Below are 22,602 nucleotides of genomic sequence, written 5' to 3' on the forward strand. Positions count from 1 at the left end.
TATCAGATGTACGAGTTACTTACCTTCTGTAACGATGTATTTGGTAGAGGCGATTCTAGCCGCAGATTCCTTTACGACCCACCCTTCCTCCCCGTTCTGCGAGGACCTTTGGCTTGGTCTTCTACACTCTCCTCCCTGTGGGTGGTTATGTCTTCTGTGAGTGCATTCTTTTGCTCTTTTTGGCAGAATGTTCGTCCTGTTTATTTGTTCAGATCCTCCCTTTTGGTCATGTTATGAAATTTTTTCATATGTTCTTTGTCTCTAGGGTGGCTATTTCCGTACTGGCAGGGTTGCTGTTCAGGACAGTGCTCTGATATTTATTCCTTTCCCTGGCCCTAGGTGCTGCAGTGTCTGGCACTGCCCCTTATGGTGGTGTGCCTCACCATCCTTTTCTATGTTTCTGCTCTTTCGCACATTGTTCCTATACTGTTCCCATACTGTCCCAGTTTATGTCTGGTGGCTCCATGTTGTGGCGCGGAAATGTTCTCAGAAGAAAACTGACGTAGGTGCGCCAGGGTGGGACTTACGTGACCTCGCTGACTTCACGTACGCGGACAACGTCGGGGCGGAAACGCGTGATGCTGTCCCCCCGGTGCGCAGGGATGCTGGACAAAATATTTCTGGATCCAGTCTCGCGCCTGGGGATAATTCTACGTTAAGGAATCTGTGGCTAGAATCGTCTCTACCAGATACATCGTTACCGAAGGTAAGTGTTCGAGGCATGTGGGCTGCTAAATTCATATCTTTGCATTAGATCGCCACCTAGTGTTGGGTCCGGATGATCGCACATTGTTGTCCTGGAAGAGTCTTCGAAGTATCCTGAGATGGGTGGCTCCTCCCCTGGACTACAGTGCGCATGGGCATCGGCTCCATCCCCAGATTGTTTTTTTCCGCCATTGGGTTCGGATGCGGTCTCGACGTCTCTCCGTCGGAACCGAATAAACATCTCTTTTTACGGCCAAAAGGCTTTGGGTTCTTTACGTCGGTATTGTTTGCGTACGGTCTCGAGTTCTTCCGCCTCTCGGAGCCGGAATCACCGGAGTTTTTACTACTCTTCGGACATCGAGGCCTTCTCATCGCGACTCGACTCTAAGTTCCCAGCATGGAGCGGAGTCCGTTTAAACTCTGCCCGCTCTGTGGGTCCAAATACCCACATATAGACGTACACCCGGTCTGTAATAAGTGCCTTTCGCCAGACCATGACGAAGGAAGTTGCCGGGCCTGTGCGAAGTTCAGGTCGAAGAAAACTCTTACGATTCGGCGCGCAGTGCGCCTCGTGGCCAAACAGGCGGCCCCGGATCCGGATAACATCTTCGGCGATCAAGAAGAAGAGGACCAGAGCCATCATCTTCAGATCTCCCCGCCTGAGACGGAGGTCGAGGCTGATCCGGAGTATGACGACGACGGAGTCGTGGGTCAAGGCCTTGAATACGTCGACGAGGTAGGGGACGACGTTATGGTTTATGGGGCCGAGGAAGATAGCTCAGGGGACGAGCTATGCCCCGAAGTTGATGAACATCAGGAAAGGGTCGCGGGATCGCCTGTCGGCCTTACCCAAGACCCTGTAGCGCAAGCCACGGCCCCGCCTGTCGGCCCGGCCACGGACATACTTGCTTCGCCGAGGGTTTCGAAACCGAAACTGAAAGCAACGGTCTCGACTACACCTAAAATGGCCGACCCGAAACCGAAAGTTAAGGACTCAATCGTCCCTAAGATGGCGGTCGCAACAGCAAAAACAAATAAACCGGCGACCTCATCGACTCCGTCGACCTCCGGTCCGCAGAAGTCGAAGAAACACGGCGATTCCACAGGGTCGAAATCGGCGCCGGAGGAGAAATCCTCTAAAAAGGGTGGCACGCACAAGACAAGCGCGCCGGCGCCGGCGAAGCCTGCCAAGACAACCGACACTGCCCCGGCTCCGACGGGGACATCTGCGCATCGCTCTAGGGACTCGGGGCCGTCCATCCCTCCAAAAGACCAACGGAACGTCGCATCCGAAGGCAAGGCCACCTCGTCGGTGCCAAAGACACCGGTCACCGACGCATCTCTCGTGGCTGCTTCACTACAAAGAATTAAAGACAAGGCTTTTTCTTCGTCGACGCCTACGCCATCGACGCAGAAGGCGGCAGACGTCCCGGTCAAACCGGCAAGTAAGCTCCTCTTCCTTCTACCGCCAAAAGTGGTGCCAAAGGCCTTTTCCTCGAAATCGACGCCAAAGAAGTCGGAATCTTCTACGGCAGGGACATCTTCGGGTCAACTGCTCGACCCTGAAGAGGATTCGGAGTGTTTCATAGACGCGGACACGGGGAAGTTAACCCTTTATAAAAGGAAGATCACTTCGCAGCCGGTGGAATCCTACGTCATTCCCCTAAAGAAGAAAAAGTTTCCACAGGACGCCTCAGGCCTCATGGAACCTATCCAGCCTCCTCTGGGAAGGAGCCCAACACAGTCTCCAGACCACTCTGAAAGCGAGGGCTATGCTGAAGATGAACAATACACGTTCCCAGTCAATGAACCTGATGCACAGCCAGATTCTTATTATGGCATTGGGGACCAAGGCACCCAAGATGTGGGGCAAGTCCCACAGACTTTCAGTACACGTGCATCCCCTACAGAGGATTCTGCAGGTTTTCATGCACTCATTGAGAGGGCAGCTGCTAATCATGATGTGGACATGCATGCTGACCCAGTTGAGGAGGACTTTCTATTCGACACATTTTCAGTTTCGGAAAGAAATGTAAAGACCCTGCCTATGCTCAAAGGGGTCCTCAAGCATGCTGCGGACATCTTTAAAGAGCCTACCAGGGCGAGGGTGGTCAACCCACGTATTGAAAAAAAGTACAGACCAGCGCCTGCAGACCCTGCATACATTCGAGGACAATTGCCGCTTGACTCCTTGGTGGTAGCAAACGCACGCAAGAGGGCCAACTCCCAAACAACGGGTGAAGCTCCTCCCCCGGATAAGGAGTCCAAAGTGCTAGAGGCAGGAGGCAAAAGAGTGGCTGCACAGGCTGCCAATTTTTGGCGTATTGCAAATACACAGGCACTACTGGCACGGTATGATAGATCACATTACGACACACTAGAGCAGATTGTAGAACACCTGCCTCCGCAGTTTCAAGAGGGCACCAAAATGATTATACAAGAAGGACAACTGATTTCCAACGCGGCCATAAAGTGCGCACTTGATGTCGCGGACACAGCCGCTAGGGCCATTAACACCAGTGTCATGCTCAGGAGACAGGCTTGGCTCCGCATATCGGGGTTCAAACCTGACATTCAAACAACCATACTTAATCAACCAGTCAATCCGGATAGACTGTTTGGTCCAGATGTTGACACCACCCTGGAAAAGATTAAAAAGGACACTGAAACCGCTAAATCGATGGGGGCCCTACAATCTCAGCAGTTTCGTGGCAATAATTTTCGTCGCTCAGGTGCCCGTGGAGTCACCAGAGGACAGATGGGTCAACAGTCACAGTTCCCTAGAGGTGGAGCACAGTCCTCGTACCCCAAACAAAACAAGAGGGGCTACAGGGGAAACAGCAACAAAGGACGTGGCAAAGGAGGCAACAATTCACGCTCCTCTGCCCCGAGCAACCAGTGACTCTCTGTCACTGCCCCCCGACCATTTAACACCTGTCGGGGGGAGAATACAGCAGTTCCTGCCCGTCTGGATCAACATCACCACAGACAGGTGGGTGCGACAGCTTATCCAGTACGATTATTGTCTAGAGTTAAAGTCCACTCCACCCAACATTCCACCAAGGCAAAGACCTATGTCCGCAGAGCACTTGCACTTATTGCAGCAGGAAGTGTTGGTGATGCTGCAAAAAGGGGCAATCGAGCTCGTGCCAGTGGGGGAGGAAGGCACAGGGGTTTATTCCCTGTACTTCCTCATTCCAAAGAAGGACGGATCTCTCAGACCAATTCTGGATCTCCGTCCCCTCAATCTGTACATACTGTCAGAGCATTTCCACATGCTTACACTGCAACAGATTCTTCCTATGTTAAACAAAGGAGACTTCTTAGCAACCTTGGATCTCAAGGATGCTTATTTCCACATTCCGCTACATCCGTCCCACAGAAAGTACCTCAGGTTCACTATACTGGGCACGCATTATCAGTTCAAAGTCCTACCCTTCGGAGTCACAACTGCCCCAAGGGTCTTTACCAAGTGTCTGGCGACTGTAGCAGCGCACCTCAGGAGGCAGAACATCCATGTCTACCCCTACCTCGACGACTGGCTCGTTCAAGCCAGGTCGGAACAGCAGTGCGCCGCGGACATGTCGACTACCATTCACCTCCTTCACGACCTGGGTTTCTCGTTGAATTACCCAAAGTCACACCTTCAGCCGGCACACGTCCGGCAGTTTCTGGGTGCGACAATCAATACCCTGACAGCCTCGGCACGACCAAACCAGGTCAGGATAGACGGCATACAGTCTTTAATCCAGAAGTTCAGACCGGGACACTCACTTCCAGCAAGAGTGTTCATGCAGTTGATAGGCATGATGGCCTCCTGCATCTTCATAGTCCCGCACGCACGGTTGCATATGCGCCCGCTCCAGGAGTGCTTAGCAAATCAGTGGACACAGGCTCAGGGACAATTAACAGACCTAGTGTTGGTTACCAGTCGGGCATACAACTCTCTGCATTGGTGGACTCCACACAACCTTTGCAAGGGCCGACTGTTCCAGGAGCCAGTGCCACAAGTTATCCTGACGACGGACGCATCTCTCCAGGGATGGGGAGCACACCTGCTCACTTACACAGTGCAGGGACTATGGACGACGCAGCAACAGAAGATGCACATCAACTATCTAGAACTGATGGCGATCTTCATGGCACTCAAGTCCTTCATTGTACATCTGTGCAACAAAGTGGTGTTAGTCCGGACGGACAACATGACCGCGATGTACTACATCCAAAAGCAGGGGGGCACCCACTCACCACAGCTGTCTCACCTGGCTCAGAGCATGTGGAAGTGGGCCATTCAGAGGAACATCTTCCTCATGGCAGAACACTTCCCGGGGAAGGACAATCAGATGGCGGATCTGCTCAGCAGATACAGTCATCAAATGCACGAGTGGGAGATACATCCATCGGTACTCCAGCCGTACTTCCAAAGGTGGGGGCGTCCAGACATAGACCTGTTCGCCACAAGGGAGAACGCAAAATGCCAAAGCTTCGCCGCCAGGTTCCCACACCCCCAATCGCAGGGCAATGCGATATGGATGAACTGGTCAGGCAAATTTGCTTACGCTTTTCCCCCGACACCCCTGATACCACTGGTGGCGAGGAAACTACGGCAACACTCCATGACACTCATCCTAGTTGCTCCAACGTGGGCGCGCCAGGCATGGTACACCACGTTCCTCGAACTCTCAGTGGTCCCGCATCAAAGACTGCGCCTCACGCCCAGACTTCTGACGCAGAACCATGGAGAAATTCAGCATCCAGATCCGCAACAGCTCAACCTAGCGATCTGGCTCCTGAAGTCTTAGAGTTTGGGTACCTAAACCTACCTCCTGAATGCATGAACATCATCAAGGAGGCGAGGAAGCCGTCAACCAGAGCATGCTATGCCGCAAAATGGAAGCGTTTTGTCATTTACTGTGCAGACAATGACATAAACCCGCTAGATGCATCTATCCCTAACATCATTTGCTATCTGTTACACCTTTATAAGTGCAAACTAGCGTTCACTTCTATTCGGATACATCTATCCGCCATCGCAGCTTACCTTCAAAATAGGCAGCATCTCTCAGTCTTCAGGGTGCCGGCCATTAAAGCGTTTCTGGAAGGCCTGAAGCGAGTCATTCCCCCAAGAACACCGCCAGCTCCCGTGTGGAACCTCAATGTGGTCCTCACAAGACTGATGGGACCACCGTTTGAGCCAATGCACTCGTGCGAACTGCAATTCCTAACGTGGAAAGTTGCTTTCCTAATTGCCATTACGTCACTAAGACGAGTAAGTGAGTTGCAAGCACTCACGATACAAGAACCATTCATCCAGATTCATCCAAATAGGGTAGTACTACGCACTAACCCCAAATTCCTTCCAAAGGTGGTGTCACATTTTCATCTCAACCAGACTATCGATTTGCCCGCATTCTTCCAGAACCCACAAACAGTGGCGGAAAGGATGCTCCATACGTTAGACGTACGGAGGGCATTGATGTACTACATAGACAGGACACAACACTTTAGGAAGACAAAACAACTCTTTGTTGCCTTCTCACCACAACACAAGGGCAACCCAATTTCCAAAGCAGGAATAGCCAGATGGATTGTTAAGTGCATTCAAATCTGTTATCATAAAGCCAAGCGCACTTTAACAATACCCCCAAAGGCACACTCCACACGCAAGTTGGGGGCATCCATGGCTTTCCTTGGAAACATTCCTCTAGAGGACATTTGCAGAGCAGCCACGTGGGTTACACCACATACCTTTACAAAACACTACTGTGTTGATGTACATTCCAAACAGCAAGCGGCTGTAGGGCAGGCTGTTCTCAAGACACTTTTTCAGGTTTCTGCAGCTGGCACGGGCACCCGCCGCTGATGGAGGGACTGCTATGTATTCTATGCAAAGATATGAATTTAGCAGCCCACATGCCTCGAACTGAATATGCTACTTACCAGTATGCATCTGTTCTTGGCATGTAGGGCTGCTAACATTCATATCGCCCACCCTCCTCCCCGGTGCCTGTCGCAGCTGCAGATATACTATTGTATTCAATCATTAGCATGGACATCCTTTACACTTTTCACTCCATCCTTTGCCACAATGGCGAAAAACAATCTGGGGATGGAGCCGATGCCCATGCGCACTGTAGTCCAGGGGAGGAGCCACCCATCTCAGGATACTTCGAAGACTCTTCCAGGACAACAATGTGCGATCATCCGGACCCAACACTAGGTGGCGATCTAATGCAAAGATATGAATGTTAGCAGCCCTACATGCCAAGAACAGATGCATACTGGTAAGTAGCATATTCAAACTTGTGCATCACAGTTACAAATTTAACTACACACTTCGACATTTTTAAATGCAAATACCTTATTTAAATTCTATTGCTTTGAAATATGTTCCGGCATGAGTCCTGCTAAACGCCTTCTGAAATTAAGCACTGATCACTAGAAGTCCTGAGTTGAATGGTTTTGTGTAGAGGAAATTGAGAAGTTAATGTGGTGGAGAGATGGTGTTCACTAGTATGTTTTAAATTAACTAATTGGGTCATCTTCTCCAGGGTTGAATTTCACCAATTTGCTTTTCTGATGGTTTTTGCTGGAGTTTTGTTGAATAGAAGTTGTGACCAGATTTGTGTCTGAAGTACTTAAATGTGTGTAAGGAAGCTTTTGCTGGAACCATGCCTTTGTATTAAACGGTGAAAGTGGCAGTTGAAGAATGCCCTTACCTGTCCACCCCCGCACCGGAGTCCCTGCCTGCCTACCACAACCCCTATTCGGGTAAATAATTGCAACTAGAATTCGAAGCAGAGCGAAACAGTTCAGACAAATATGTTAACAAAAGTAGAGGATCTATGAACCAGAAACTACAAACTAGTTTGGGGAATATAGAAATAGATGTCTGTGAACCTCTGAAAATTGTTTTCCATCTTAATCGAAGAGGAGCTTTATGAAGAAATTTGCTGAGCATTATAATTAATGCACCATTAGCCCATCTACCTCGCAAGGCCATAGTACTTGCTTCACAATGCAACAAATGGAAATCTAAGATGCAAAATGTTTCACATGTACATATTTCAACCTCTGTTGGAAGTGTAAAGAATAATTTTTAAGGCGGAGTCATTTAGAGATGGTTTAGAGTGCATCTGATCATTATAAAATAGTTGTATGCTAGCTGCAAAACGGTTTTCCTCACTTAATATTATATATTAATATCAGCGAGTAGATACAGTTCCTACCAACACTTAGTACGTGGAAAATATCCTGCTGTGTTTTAGTTAAATCTATTTTGATACTGCACTTCTTTTCTGATATTTATCGATAATTTTGTCCTTTGTGTTCAGGATTACATTCCAGTAGACCAAGAGGAGCTCAGGGACTATGTAAAAGCTCGACTGAAAGTGTTTTACGAGGAAGAACTGGATGTTCCCCTTGTATTATTTAATGAAGTTCTAGACCATGTGTTAAGAATTGACCGGTAAGTTGAAATCCTCTTATTGCCTTCTAAAAACGCAATACTCGTTTGGTGATGCAGATTTTCTGTAATCGCCTAGTTTTTAGCATTTTATTAAATATCAAGATACAAAGAGCATGCATTAGTTCGTAGCATGTGTGGCTGTAGATAGAAATGCTTAGCATACTCCTGCCATGTAATGTTGGGCTTGAACATTTGCAAGTGGTTGTCGATTCACGAGATATGGTGGAACTTCTCTTCCCGTTGTACTTTGCATATGGGCACAGACCCCATATGAATTTTTTTTTCTGCCATCAGGATTGGCCATTTACTGAGCAGGCTCAAAGTTCAGTGTGTTCTAAGTGCATGTTCGATGGCAAGTGGGTCTGTAGATACATGTGCTCTGCATACTCCCATCTAGTGTTGAGGTTGGATTCATGCAACTTGTTTTTCTTCGACAAATTATTTTGCGTCACGAGGTAGAGCGACGCCTCCTCTCTGTGATATTACACATGTGCACCAACTTTTTTATTAGATTGTTTTCTCTCTCCACTGTCTGGTTCAGACGTGTGTGCCTCTTCTCCGTGTTCAACTGCGTTCAGTACCAGTCTTCGGTCTTATCCCGTCTTCGACAGTATTGTATGTCTTGCTTGCGCTTTTCCATTGCTGTGCCGCTTGAAAAGTTTGGCGCTTTGAACACTGTTCAATTGCACCTAGAAGCGCTGTATGAAAGTGGCTCTGTATATACTGGACCAAAGTAAGGTACAGTTTGCACAGAGTCCACAGTCCCCAGAGGTATGGCAGAGGCTAAAGTTAGATATAACCTTACTCTCTAAAGTAGTAGATGTGTGCCATAGTAGATGTGTGCCAGGGATGTGTGCCATGTCGACTCTGTGGTTTGTTCTGCACCAAGACACTCAGCCTGCAAAGGCGGTGTGTGTGTGTCAGGGTACAGGGCCTCTAAGGATGGCACAATACGTGCTGCAGCCTTAGGGGCCTTCTCTGGTCACAGTGCCTTGGGTACCTAGGGTAACATTTACCAGCGGCTGACATGTGGCCAGAAATGCCAATTGGGTTTAGGCTTCAATACAGTTTTTAGGGAAGGAACACAGTCCCTGGGCACCTGATTGGCCGGAGCCCAGGGCACAGTCAGTCAAAGTACATCAGCAATTCAACCAAAGTGGGGGCATACCATGCAAGAAAGAAGGTGTAGGAGAGTAGGGTCTGCAATCCTATGATCACCCCAGATTTTTGCTTTTTGCTTCACTGGTTTACGACTTCCCTGGCTGTGAGCCTGCTAATCAGACCCACAGCCTAGCTGTTCTCTCACTAAATTGACACGTGTACCTTGGGTGCATTTACCAATTGGTACTGGGCCACCTTATCAGTCCCTGTACCCAGGGCATAGGTGTACCCAAAGCCTACCAGGGGCTGCAGCATGTATTATGCCATCCCTGGCTGGCCATCTAAATCTGACACAACTGGCTGCACGACAGCTGGGGCAAGGTGGTGTAATCACCCTTTGCTTTAGATATAGTATCCCTATATCTAAATCTAAAATGGACACATATATTCCGATCAGTCACTCCTATGGCAGGCCTTATCAATCCTGAAGGCAGAGTGCTTGGAATTATGTGAGATGGTGCTCTGGCATGAGCTGAGCCCGTTTGCAGCTTGCGGAACCAAGTCCTAATAGCTGTTCCATGATAACGCGTATCATATACTCTTAAGTGCATTATAATCCTCGCGGTTATTTGCCAACTTTGGCATCGCTTTATCAAAACATGTTGAGTAAGGTGTCATACGAATTGGAATACTAACCCCTCGCCAATTCTGGCGACGGGGTTAGCATTCCACCCTTCTAGAGAGACACGACATGTATGTAACTGTGAACCCCGGTTAAAGTTAACTCGAGCCTCAGCATCACAAAATGGATGCTGCCACCACAGACACAAGTCTGACCTCCTGCTGCTGGGAGTCCTTCCAGCGAGGAGAGCTTGGACAAAGGGTTTCCTGTCAGGGGCGGTGCTAGCACCATCCCAGACAGGGTTTTGTGTATCCCAGGTAGGCAGGGCTGAGAGGAAGGTGACTGCAAGTGGCACCCCGGTGCTCACTGTGCATATGCCGGCTTGAACCAGTTCCAGGGGCACACCAGCCCCTGAGCTGGGGAAAGTCCGGACAGGGGAGAGGGGTGTAACCACCCCCCTTCCTGGTCCCACCCATGGGCAGGACCTAGTCGCGTGCCAGCCCCTTTCTTTAGAATAAAGGTGGGAGCGGGGACCCTACCAAATTAGATCATCTTTGAATCCTGAAACTACTTTCCATGAAAGGAACTCTTGACTTCTTCTCAAGATTTCTCCCTTGTGACTAAGGAGTAGTCACCCTGCATCAGCAGGCACCAACTAAGTATGTTGCGGTTTGCTGCACGTCCTTCCTCCGGAACCAGACCGACCAGCACGACGAGACCCGGCTTCCCTGGCACCTCTGACCTCTACCTACATCATCAGCCCAGCTGAGATTCGTGGGTGTGACGAGACCTCGAGGGACCGGCCATCTCCAAGACTGCACGACGCTTATCCAGCACGACCGCCGAGGGATCCTCGAGTGAGTGCTTTGGGGTTTGAGAAGCCCTAACCCTGAGCAGCACCAGCACCGAAGTCCAGCCCCCCCAACATCCACGAGATCTGCGTGGGGCCCTTCTGCTCTTTGCTGCTCACCGCGTTGTCCAGCTACTTGCCTGCTGGCTTGTGGACCTCCTGACGACGAACCACGACACTTCCATCGCTGGTCTGGTTGCTCCAGACTGGCCCTTGCTCCCCTCCAACAGAGGAGCACCCCGGACCCTCCTGGTCCACTCCAGACGCCATTTTGAGTCCACCGCGTGGGCTTGCATTTTCCAAGAGTTGTTGCCCCAATCCTGGGTCCAGCATCGCCGACAGCAGATACTTTCGTGGGACAGCTCGCACCTCCATCCTGGTCGCCGACAACGCCTCCTGGTCCGAGAGACTGCAGAGCCCAGCGTCGCCCACTCACCTGGTCGAGGTGACTTCATCCGGTGCCATCCTGGTGCCCATCTGATCACTGGTTAGTGATTAAGAACTGAGTCCCCTCTGCTTTCAGGTCGTCTCCATCTTCGATCCAGGCTTGGATCACATCGAACTTCATCACTGGTCGCCTGCCAGCAACTTCTTCTTTCAGGCTCCATAGACTGTAACGAGGATTCCCAACGTCTTTTGAGCCCTATGCAGCTGCAGCCCCTGGGCTAGGTAACTTGAGTATTTCGGTGCTCCAACATAGGTTGGCTATCTAAGTGTCCAAATCCTTGTTCGTTTTCAGCCTATCTAGTCGGATTCGTCCGATAACACTAACTTTACGAAATCTAGCATCCATAGACTTTGTCCCTACATCCCGCGTGAGAGTGCACACTCTGCACCCGATCCCCCTAGGCCTCCTGCTCCTAACCTGAAGGTTCAGTAGTGTAGTCCTAGCGATCCTAAAGCCTCTGGATCCAGTTACTTACCTGCTAGTATTTCGCATTCCACTTTTGTAGTATATGGTTTTTCGTGCCCCTCGGGAATTTGTGTAAATTGTGCAACTTAAAGTATTTTCTTAAGAGTTTTGTTGTGTACTTAGCTCCCTGACTCATAAAGAGATCAGGGTAGACTTGTTATAAATAAATATCCTTTTATTTTCATAACAACTTGTGTGGTGTCCTTTCACTTGGTGTTCAAGGGGTATATGTGATGGTATAACAGCTGGCTTAACACGCCCTCTAGAGTTTAGCCTAAAGACTGCTCTTGTCCATGCTACTAGGATAGCTGGTCTATAAGGTTGACTTACAACCAATCATCAATAAGGGTCGTTTGGAATGATACATAGTGATCACTAGAATAGTGAGCACTGCATATCAGGCCAACTTCTCACAGAAGGTACTTTCTCTCAAAGGCACACTGCCCGGCATTGTGCAGTCTCCAGTATCTGATGCGGGGAGCGTTAGGGGACGCGTTTCAGTTAGATTGAGGCTCATGGCTTCTTTACTCTGTTCCTCCCATACCTTTGAATCCTCAAGTTCTGAGGAAGATTTGCCAAGACCGGGCTTAAATCCTATTGATTTTCAGTGAAGTGTGGTACACAGACCTCCTTTACCTCTCATTGCATCCTCTGCTCTATCTCCGTCTCAGGGCAGACCTCCCCTTGCAGTCACAGGGTCAGGTTCTACACCCCACCTCAAGAGCCTCCACCTTCATGCCTAGAGATTGAACGGGGCAACCTGAGCTTTTTCTCTCTCCCACCGGATGTGGTGGATATTATATTATTGGCCAGAAGAGAGACCACCAAAGCGGTCTATTCTGGTAGGTGGGCCAAGTTTGTTAAATGGTGTGGAGAGAGATCAATTGATCCTTTGCAGGCCCATTTGTCTGATGTTCGAAGTTTCTCTTTCCCTAGCACAACAGGGTTGTGTAGTAGCTACTGTTGAGGGCTACTTGTCTGCCATGTCGGCTTTTCTCTGTTTACCTTATTTAAATCTCCCATAGTTATGAGATTCATTAAGGGTCTCACAAATAGTTTTCCTCCCACTCCTTTTATCAAGCCACGATGCGTTTTGAATTTGGTTATCACTATCTTGAGAGGTTCACCCTTTGAACCATTACATAGTTGTCCTTTAAGGGTCCCAGCATTTCAAACTATCTTTTTGGTTGCAATAATTTTCGCTAGAAGGGTAAGTGAGTTGAAGGCTCTTAGCTCCAAGCCTCCTTTTACATTATTCCATTTGGATAAGATGGCTTTTAGGACCAGAGATACTTTCCTGCCTAAGGTGGTCACTCCTTTCCACTTGGGGTAGTCCATCACCTCACCCACTTTCTACCCTCTTCCTTCAAAGTAGGAGGAGAGACTTAATCACCTGGACCCTAGAGGGATAAGACATGTTGAACCTACTGTACCCGGTTAAAGTTAACCAGAGCCCCAGCATCACAAAATGGATGCTGCTGCCACAGACACAAGTCTGACCTCCTGCTGCTGGGAGTCCTTCCAGTCACGTAGGTTTGGACAATAGGTTTCCTGCTTGGGGAGGTGCGAGCACCACCCCAGACAGAAGGATGTGTATTGGGACAGGGCGAGGGCTGAATAGAAAGACACTGCCTGGAGCACACTAGGTGCTCCATGCATACCCTTGTTCAAAACGGTTGCTGGGGCACTCCAGCGCGAAACTGGACAAAGGAAAGGGGGAGTAACCACCCCCCTTCATGGTCCCACCCATAGGAGGGACCTAGTGAGTAAACCAGCCCCCTTTAGTTGTATAAAGGTAGGGGCTGACCCTGGAGACTTTAGATTAATGCTGGAACCGACTTGAGACGAAACTTTGGACCCTTCGTCATTCACTTGAGCTGAAGACTGAAGAATCTCCCTTGTGGCCAAGGAGTGACAACCCTGGGCAAACAGGCACCATCCAGCAACTCGACGGCTTGCTTTGTCCCCGTTCCCGCCGGAACCAGAGCACAGAGCCTGACAAGATCCAGACTCTCAGACTCCCAGACCTCTCTGACCCCACTGCACGACTCCAGCACAGCTGAGCACTGTGGAAGGCGTTGGGACAGGTGGGACCGGACATCTTGGAAAGCCTGCAACTTGCTAAGAGCGCAGCTCCTGAGGCCTCCTCGAAGCTGTGCACTGGGTACTGAGACACCCCGACACAGAGCTCCACCTGCACCGAAGACCAGCCCTCCACACTCCACGAGATCTGCGTGGGGCCCTTCTGCTTGTGTTCTGCTCGACGCGTTGTCCAGTTGCTGGCCTGTTGGCTAGTAGCCCTGTGGCGACGATCCTTTTGAAAATCGAACGCTGGTCTGGTTGCTCTAGACTGGCCCTTGCTTCCCTGAAAAGGTTAAGTACCTCAGACCCTCCTAGTCTGCACCAGAAGCCTTTTGTGTATCCTGCGTGTGTTGCCTTTGCTTAGGCTTGTTGGCTCCGATCTTGAAGTCGACCCTTCCATCTGCGAGAACCTTCGTGGGACAGCTCCTCTCCAGCACCTGGTCGTCCTCGACCCCTCCTGGTCCTCGTGGCTGCAAAGACGAGCTTCACAACAGCCCCTGATTGTTCCTCGACGACGTCTGGTTCCTCCCTGGTTCCACCCGGTCACTGGCTAGTGACCTAGACTCTGTCCCCTCTGCTTTCAGGTCGTCTTAAACTCCGATCCACCCTTGGATCCATCCGGACACCTTCCTCCTGGTCGCCTGCAGCATCTTCTTCCAAGGCTCCATAGGAATCAACGAGAAAACCCGACACACTTTGACACCTATGCACCCGCAGCCTCGGGGTGAGGTAACACGAGTACTTCGGTGCTCCTGTAGGGATTGACTATCCTAGTGTCTAGGTTCGAGGCATGTGGGCTGCTGAATTCATATCTGTGCATAGATCGCCGCCTAGTGTTGGGTCCGGATGATTGCACATTGTTGTCCTGGAAGAGTCTTCGAAGTATCACAAGATAGGTGGCTCCTCCCCTGGACTACAGTGAGCATGGGCATCGACTCCATCCTCAGATTGTTTTTTTCCGCCATTGGGTTCGGATGGCTTTAATTCCCTCTTGTCGGAATCGATAGAAAACTTTCTTGAGACCAAAAGGTCTTTACTCTATACGTCGGTATTGTCTTGCGTTCGGCATTATTCTTCTAGTTAGGCTCCGAGCCGGATTCTCTACTCCCGCGTGCTCTCGGCGCGGAAGGCCCAGTCGACGCTCCTGACCTATCGACCGTCCATCATGGACCGAAGTCCATTCAAGAGATGTCCGGTCTGTTACTCGAAGTACCCCCACAACGACGTCCACCCGGTGTGCAACAAGTGTCTGTCGCCGGACCACGATGAGGACAAGGGTATGGCTTGTTCCCGCTTCAGGTCTAAGAAGACTCTTAAGCTTCGACGAGCTGCGCGCCTGGAGGCCCAGCAATCTGCTCCGGCGCCTGTGGACATTTTCAATGCAGGGGATGTTGAGGACGAATCTATCCAGGACGTTTCTGAATCAAACCCCGCGTCGGACGTCGAAGATGACTACGACGCGGATGCTGAGGTGTTCGAGGGCGAAGAAGTCGTCAACGAGGTAGGAGACGATGACGGGGCCCTCGGGGCCATGGAGGATAGCTCGGATGACAAGCTTCCTCAAACTGACTTCGAATCACCTCGGCTCCGAAGGAGTCATCGGTGGTTCACGGCCCGAGACCTCGACGACCTTCGGGGGATGAGCGTCAGGAACACTTCATAGACGCCGAAACGGGCAGGCTTTCCCTCCTGAAGCGGAAAATCACCCCAGAACCCCAACTAGAGTCTTACAAGATCCCTCTCAAGAAGGACTCTGCTTGCTCTCCCGTCTTGGTGGAACCCCTTTCCCCACAGACTCATGATGTGTCACCTACTTACTCAGATGTGGACGCTGGTGAGGGAGATGATGATGAGGAGGAGTACAGTTATCCAGTCTATACAGACCCTGAGGATACCAATGAACCCTGGGCAGCTGGTGGTGACCCTGGGGATCCTCAATTAGGACAAGACCCTCAACTTTTTTCTGCTAAAACGTCACCTACAGAATACTCTACTGCTTTCAATGCCCTCATTGAACGGGCAGCTAACAATCACAACGTCCAGCTACATGCTGACCCTGTGGATGTGGATTTCCTCTTTGACACCTTTTCAGTATCAGAAAAAACTGTTAAAACTCTGCCTATGCTGAAAGGTGTTTTAAAGCATGCTGCTGAGATCTTTAAAGAACCTAATAGGGCAAGGGTGATAAACCCTAGGATTGGCAAGAAATAAAAGTCAGCGCCTACTGATCCTACCTACATTAAAGGACAGTTGCCTCTGGACTCCCTTGTCGTCTTGAATGCCCGGAAGAGGGCTAATTCTCAGACTACGGGTGATGCTCCTCCCCCAGACAAAGAATCCAAGGTCTTTGAGGCTTCGGGGAAGAGGGTGGCAGCACAGGCAGCCAACAACTGGCGCATTTCTAACACACAGGCGCTTCTGGCGCGCTATGACAGGGCACACTACGATACACTGGAGACCCTGTTGCAACACCTGCCTGATCAATACAAGGAAGGGGCTGAGATGCTGATTCAGGAAGGGAAGCTAATCTCTAACGCTTCCATTAAGTGCGCTCTGGACGCAGCTCATACCGCTGCCAGAGCTATAAACACTAGTGTTATGCTTTGGCGACATGCCTGGCTGAGAATCTCTGGATTTAAGCCAGAAATCCAAACCACCATCCTGAACCAAACTGTTAACCCAGATCACCTGTTTGGCCTGGAGGTTGACACCATCCTAGAGAAGATAAAAAAGGACACTGACTGCAAAATCCATGGGTGCCTTACAGTCCCAGCAGTTTCGGGGTGGGTCCTTTCGTTGCTGCAGCACTAGAGGCGTCTCCAGGGGCCAGCTCTCCCAGTCCACGCAATACCACAAGGGCAACACTCAGACTACTTACACCAACAAGAGTCGAGGTGGATATCGTGGCAACAGCGCTAAGGGCAGAGGACGTGGAAACAGCTCCAGATCCTCTGCCACCAGCAAACAGTGACGCCTTGTCACTGCCCCCCGACCACACAACACCGGTCGGGGGGAGACTCTAGCAGTTCCTGCCCGTCTGGAAGTCCATCACCACGGACAGGTGGGTCAGAAAACTCATCCAATACCGTTATTGTCTGGAGTTCACATCCACTCCACCCAACATGCCCCCAAGACACCGTCCTATGTCGGACGAGCACTTGCACTTACTGCAGCAGGAGGTCACCGTCATGCTGCAAAAACGAGCAATAGAGCTCGTGCCAGTGCAGGAAAGAGGCACAGGGGTCTACTACTCCCTGTACTTCTTAATACCAAAAAAGGACGGGTCCCTCAGGCCCATCCTGGACCTCAGGCCACTCAACCACTACATCCTGGCGGAGCACTTCCATATGCTGACCCTGCAGCAAGTGCTCCCGTTACTCAGGCAGGGGGATTTTCTTGCAACTTTAGACCTGAAGGATGCGTACTTTCACATTCCACTGCACCCTTCACACAGGAAATGCCTCCGTTTCACCATACAAAACCAGCACTACCAGTTCAAGGTTTTGCCTTTTGGTGTCACCACAGCACCCAGGGTGTTCACAAAGTGCCTCGCGACAGTGGCGGCGCATCTCAGAAGACTGAATATCCACGTCTACCCTTATCTGGACGACTGGCTCATCCAAGCGAAGTCAGCCCAGCAGTGTGCCGCCCACATGTCCCACACCATTCACCTCCTGCACGATCTGGGATTCTCACTGAATTACCCGAAATCCCACCTCCAGCCCGCCCACGTACAGCAGTATCTGAAAGAAACACGTTAGTGTTAGATTCCTTACCTTAGAATATCCCCAGGCGTCAGTCTGGATCCGGAAACTTTTGCGTAGCAGTACCCCTGCGCGTCGGTAGGCGTCATCTGCAGGCGTCCCCTGCGGCTCCGCGTCCGTCGTCGGCGTCGTGCGCCGTGATGACTTCGCTGGAGTATATAGACGCCGCCTCCGCACGCTGATGTCAGTTCTTCTTTTTTCCGCGCCAGTAAGCGCAGATCCGAAGAGCAGTACTCTGGTCTTTTGACCAACTTTGTTAAATTTCTAATCTCTTTTTGGTGCCTGGTAGGATGCCCGGTTTCAAGAATTGTGACGGTTGTGACCGCACGATGTCGGTCACGGACCATCACCGACTCTGTCTCCGGTGCCTGGGCCCCGACCACGACGTGGACGCCTGCGTCGACTGCCGGGCTCTCACTAACAAGGCTAGACGGGAGCGGTCGTGTTGGTGAGCGGTCGGGCATACAACTCTCTGCATTGGTGGAATCCACGAAACCTTTGTAAGGGCCGACCATTCTAAAAGCCTGTGCCACAGATCATCCTGACGACGGACGCCTCTCTCCAGGGATGGGGAGCTCATGTCCTCCACTACACGGTGCAGGGACTGTGGACGCAACAGCAACGGAAGATGCACATCAATGTTCTCGAACTGATGGCAATCTTCATGGCACTCAAAGCCTTCAAGGTACATCTGTGCAACAAGGTTGTGTTGATCCGGACGGACAACATGACAGCCATGTACTACATTCAAAAGCAAAGAGGAACACACTCTCCACAGCTGTCTCACCTGGCTCAGAGCATGAGGAAGTGGGCCATTCAGAGGAACATCTTCCTCATGGCGGAACACCTCCCGGGCAAAGACAATCAGATGGCGGACCTGCTCAGCAGGCACAGCCACCAAATGCACGAGTGGGAGATACATCCATCAGTACTCCAACCGTACTTCCAAAGGTGGGGTCATCCAGAGATAGACCTGTTCGCCACAAGGGAGAACGCAAAATGCCAAAGCTTCGCCGCCAGGTTCCCACACCCACACCCACAATCGCAGGGCAATGTGATATAGATGAACTGGTCAGGCAAATTTGCGTACGCTTTTCCCCCAGCACCTCTGATACCGCTGGTGGCACGCAAGCTCAGGCAGCACTCGCTGACTCTCATCCTGGTTGCTCCGACGTGGGCTCGCCAACCATGGTACACCACGTTTCTAGAACTGTCCATGGTACCGCATCAGAGGCTACGTCTCACACCCAGCCTTCTGACGCAGAGCCATGGCAACATTCAGCATCCAGATCCGCAACAGCTCAACCTGGCGATCTGGCTCCTGAAGTCTTAGAGTTTGGCTATCTGCACTTGCCTTCTGACTGTATGGACATCATTCGGGAGGCAAGGAAGCCCACCACCAGAGCATGCTATGCGGCAAAATGGAAGCGGTTTGTCATTTATTGTGCAGACTGTGAGAAGGTGGCCTGATATGCAGTGGTCACTATTCTAGTGAACACTATGTACCAGTCCAGCAACCCTTATTGATGATTGGTTGTAAGTCAACCTTATAGACCAGCTATCCTAGTAGTGTGGATACGAGCAGTCTAAGGCTAAAGACTCGAGAGGGCGTGTTAAGCCAGCTGTTATACCACATATACCCCTTGAACACCAAGTGAAAGGACACCACACAAGTGTTATGAAAATAAACAGTTATTTATTAAAGATCACAACAGCCCTGTACTCTTTATGAGGACAGGGTACTAAGCACAAACCAAAACTCTTACAAAAATACTTAAGTTAGCACAGTATATATACAAATGCCCGAGGGGCACGGAAAACCATATACTTGAAAAGTGGAATGCGAAATTACTAGCAGGTAAGTACAGTACTAATAGCCTTTGGAATCGCTAGGACTTGACTATAGAATCGTTAATTACTTCTAGGAGACCCAGGGGACTCGGGTGCAGTGTGTGCACTCTCACGCGAGATGCGGGACAAAGTCTATGGTAGCTAGAATTTGCAAAGTTAGTGTTCTCGGGCGAACCCGACCTGGTAGGGAGAAAACGAAAGTAGATTCTGACCCTTGGATAGTGAGGCTATGCTGGGGCACCGAAATGCCGAAGTTACCTAGCCCAGGGTCTGCAGCTGCATAGGACTCAAAAGACGTCGGGAATCCTTGTTGACGGACCAGGAGCCTGGAAGAAAGAAGTTGCTGGCAGGCGACCAGTGAAGAAAGTTCGGTGGATCCAAGCCTGGATCGATGGAAGATGACACCTGAAAGCAGAGGGGACCAAGTTCGAGACTACTAGCCAGTAGTCAGTGGGCACCAGGAGGGCACCGGATGGTAGCCACCTCGACAAGGCGTGTGGGTGACGCTGGGCTCGGAGATCTCACGGACCAGGAGGCGTTGTCGGCGACCAGGAAGGAGGATCGAGCTGTCCCACGAAGATAGAAGCTGTCGGCGTCGCTGGACCCAGGATTGGGCAACAAAGCCTTGGCAAATTCAAGCCCACGCGGTGGACCTAAAATGGCGTCTGGAGTGGACCAGGAGGGTCCGGGGTGCCTCTCTTCAAGAAGGAAGCAAGGGCCAGTCTGGAGCAACCAGACCAGCAGCAGTGATGTCGTCGGGCGTCGTTCAGAAGGCCACAAGCCAGCCGGCTAGTAGCCAAACAACGCGGTGCACAGCAAACAGCAGAAGGGCCCCACGCAGATCGTGGAGATGCAGGGAGGCTGATCTTGGGTGCTGGTGCTGCGCAGGGTTGGGGCTTCTCGGACCCCAAAGCACTCACCAGTGGAAGACTCGGTGGGCTTGTTACAAAGAAGTCGTGCAGTCTTGGCGATCGTCGGTACCTCGAGGTCTCGTCGCACTCACGGTTCTCAGCTTTGCTGTAGAGGTGAGTAGAGGTCAGAGGTGCCAGGGAAGCCGGGTCTCGTCGAGCTGGGTCGTCGGATTCGTGAAGGACTTGCAGCAGACCGCAGTGTTCTTAGGATGGTGCCCGCTTGATGCAGGGTGACTACTCCTTAGCCACAAGGGAGAATCTTGAGGAAGAAATCTTGAAGTCCTTTCGCAGAAAGTCGTGTCTTGATTCCAAAGATGATCTAATTTGAACAGGGGGCCCGCTCCCATCTTTATACTAAAAAAGGGAGCTGACCCGGTGACTAGGTCCTGCCTATGGGTGGGACTAGGAGGGGGGTGGTTACACCCCTCTGCCATGCCGGACTTCCCCAGGCCAGGGGCTGGTGTGCCCCTGGAACTGGTTCAGACCGGCCTATGCGTAGTGAGCACCGGGGTGCCACTCAGCAGTCACCTTCCTGTAAAGCCCTGCCTACCCAGGATACACAAAACCATGTCTGGGACGGTGCTAGCACCGCCCCTGACAGGAAACCCTTTGTCCAGGCTCCCCTCGCTGGAAGGACTCCCAGCTGCAGGGGGTCAGACTCGTGTCTGTGGTGGCAGCGTCCATTTTGTGGAGCTGAGGCTTCAGTTAGCTTTAACCGGGGTTCACAGTTACATACATGTCGTGTCCCTCTAGAAGGGTGGAATGCTAACCCCGTCGCCAGAATTGGCGAGGGGTTAGTATTCCAATTCGTATGACACCTTACTCGACATGTTTTGATCAAGCAATACCAAAGTTAGCATTTAACCGCGAGGATTATAATGCACTTAAGAGTATATGGTATGCGATATCATGGAACAGCTATTAGGACTTGGTTCCGCAAGCTGCAGACAGGCTCAGCTCATGCCAGAGCACCATCTCACACGATTCCAAGCACTCTGCCTTCAGGATTGTCAAGGCCTGCCATAGGAGTGACTGATAGGAATCTGTGTGTCCATTTTTAGGGTTAGGTATAGGTATACTACACCTACAGCAAAGGGTGATTACACGACTTTGCCCCAGCTGTCATGCAGCCAGTTGTGTCAAATTTAGGAGGCCAGCCAGGGGTGGCATAATACATGCTGCAGCCCCTGGCAGCCCTGGGTACACCCATGCCCTGAGTTACAGGGTCTGATAGGGTGGCCCAGTACCAATTGGAAATGTACCTAGGGTACATGGAATCCATTTTAAAGAGAGAGCAGTAGGCCTGGGGTCCTGATTGGCAGGGTCCCAGGTCGACTATGTCCAAAACCAGCTAAAACACAGGGCAAAAAAGTTGGGGGCAACCATAGTCAGGAGGTACCTTCCTACACAGACCACAACATTAACCCGCTGGATGCGTCTGTTCAGAATATCATTTACCTTTTCCATCTGTACAAATGTAATCTGGCCTATGCTTCCATTCGCATACATCTGTCCGCAATGGCCGCTTATCTCCAGAACAGACAGCACTTCTCCCTTTTCAGGGTGCCTGCCATTAAGGCCTTTCTGGAGGGACTCAAACGAGTCATTCCTCCGCGGACTCCACCAGCTCTGGAGTGGAACCTCAATGTGGTCCTCACCCGGCTGATGGGTCCACTGCATGGAAAGTGGCTTTCCTCATAGCGATTACTTCACTGCGACGAGTTGGTGAGCTCCAAGCACTAACTATCCAAGAGCTATTTGTTCAAATTCATTCTAACAGGGTGGTGCTTCGCACTAACCCTAAATTCCTTCCTAAGGTAGTGTCTCAATTCCATATTAACCAAACTATTGAATTGCCCGTTTTCTTCCAAAATCCAGAGTCATTGGCGGAGCGGATGCTCCACACCCTTGACGTCAAAAGGGCCCTGATGTATTACATCGATAGGACCAAGGATTTTAGGAAGACTAAGCAACTCTTTGTCGCCTTTGCACCACACCACAAAGGTAACCCTATTTGCAAGGCTGGTATTGCTAGGTGGATCGTTAAATGTATCCAGATCTGCTATCTGAAAGCCAAACGTACTCTCACCATTCCACCAAGGGCCCACTCCACCAGAAAGTTGGGGGCCTCTATGGCATTCCTTGGAAACATTCCTTTGGAAGACATATGTAGAGCAGCCACATGGTCTACCACACACACATTTACAAAGCATCATTGTGTTGATGTGCACTCCAAACAGCAGGCAGCTGTAGGGCAGGCTGTTCTCAAAACACTTTTCCAAATTGCTGCAGCTGGCACGGGCGGCCGCCGTTAATGGAGGGACTGCTATGTATT

The 22,602-nt window shown here is 50.8% G+C and overlaps 1 protein-coding gene across 1 annotated transcript in view; it reads left to right on the forward strand.

Annotated features, from left to right (window-relative positions):
• The window catches only part of DYNC1H1 (dynein cytoplasmic 1 heavy chain 1), a 1,654,074-nt gene that overhangs the window by 586,260 nt on the left and 1,045,212 nt on the right, over positions 1–22,602 (forward strand). Inside the window, exon 44 of the mRNA XM_086937823.1 lies at positions 8,040–8,173. Coding sequence (XP_086793949.1) covers positions 8,040–8,173 — 134 coding nt within the window. The remainder of the gene's footprint in view (positions 1–8,039; positions 8,174–22,602) is intronic.

Source organism: Lissotriton vulgaris, chromosome 9, assembly GCF_964263255.1.
Source record: "Lissotriton vulgaris chromosome 9, aLisVul1.2, whole genome shotgun sequence".
In the NCBI taxonomy this organism is placed as follows: domain Eukaryota; kingdom Metazoa; phylum Chordata; class Amphibia; order Caudata; family Salamandridae; genus Lissotriton; species Lissotriton vulgaris.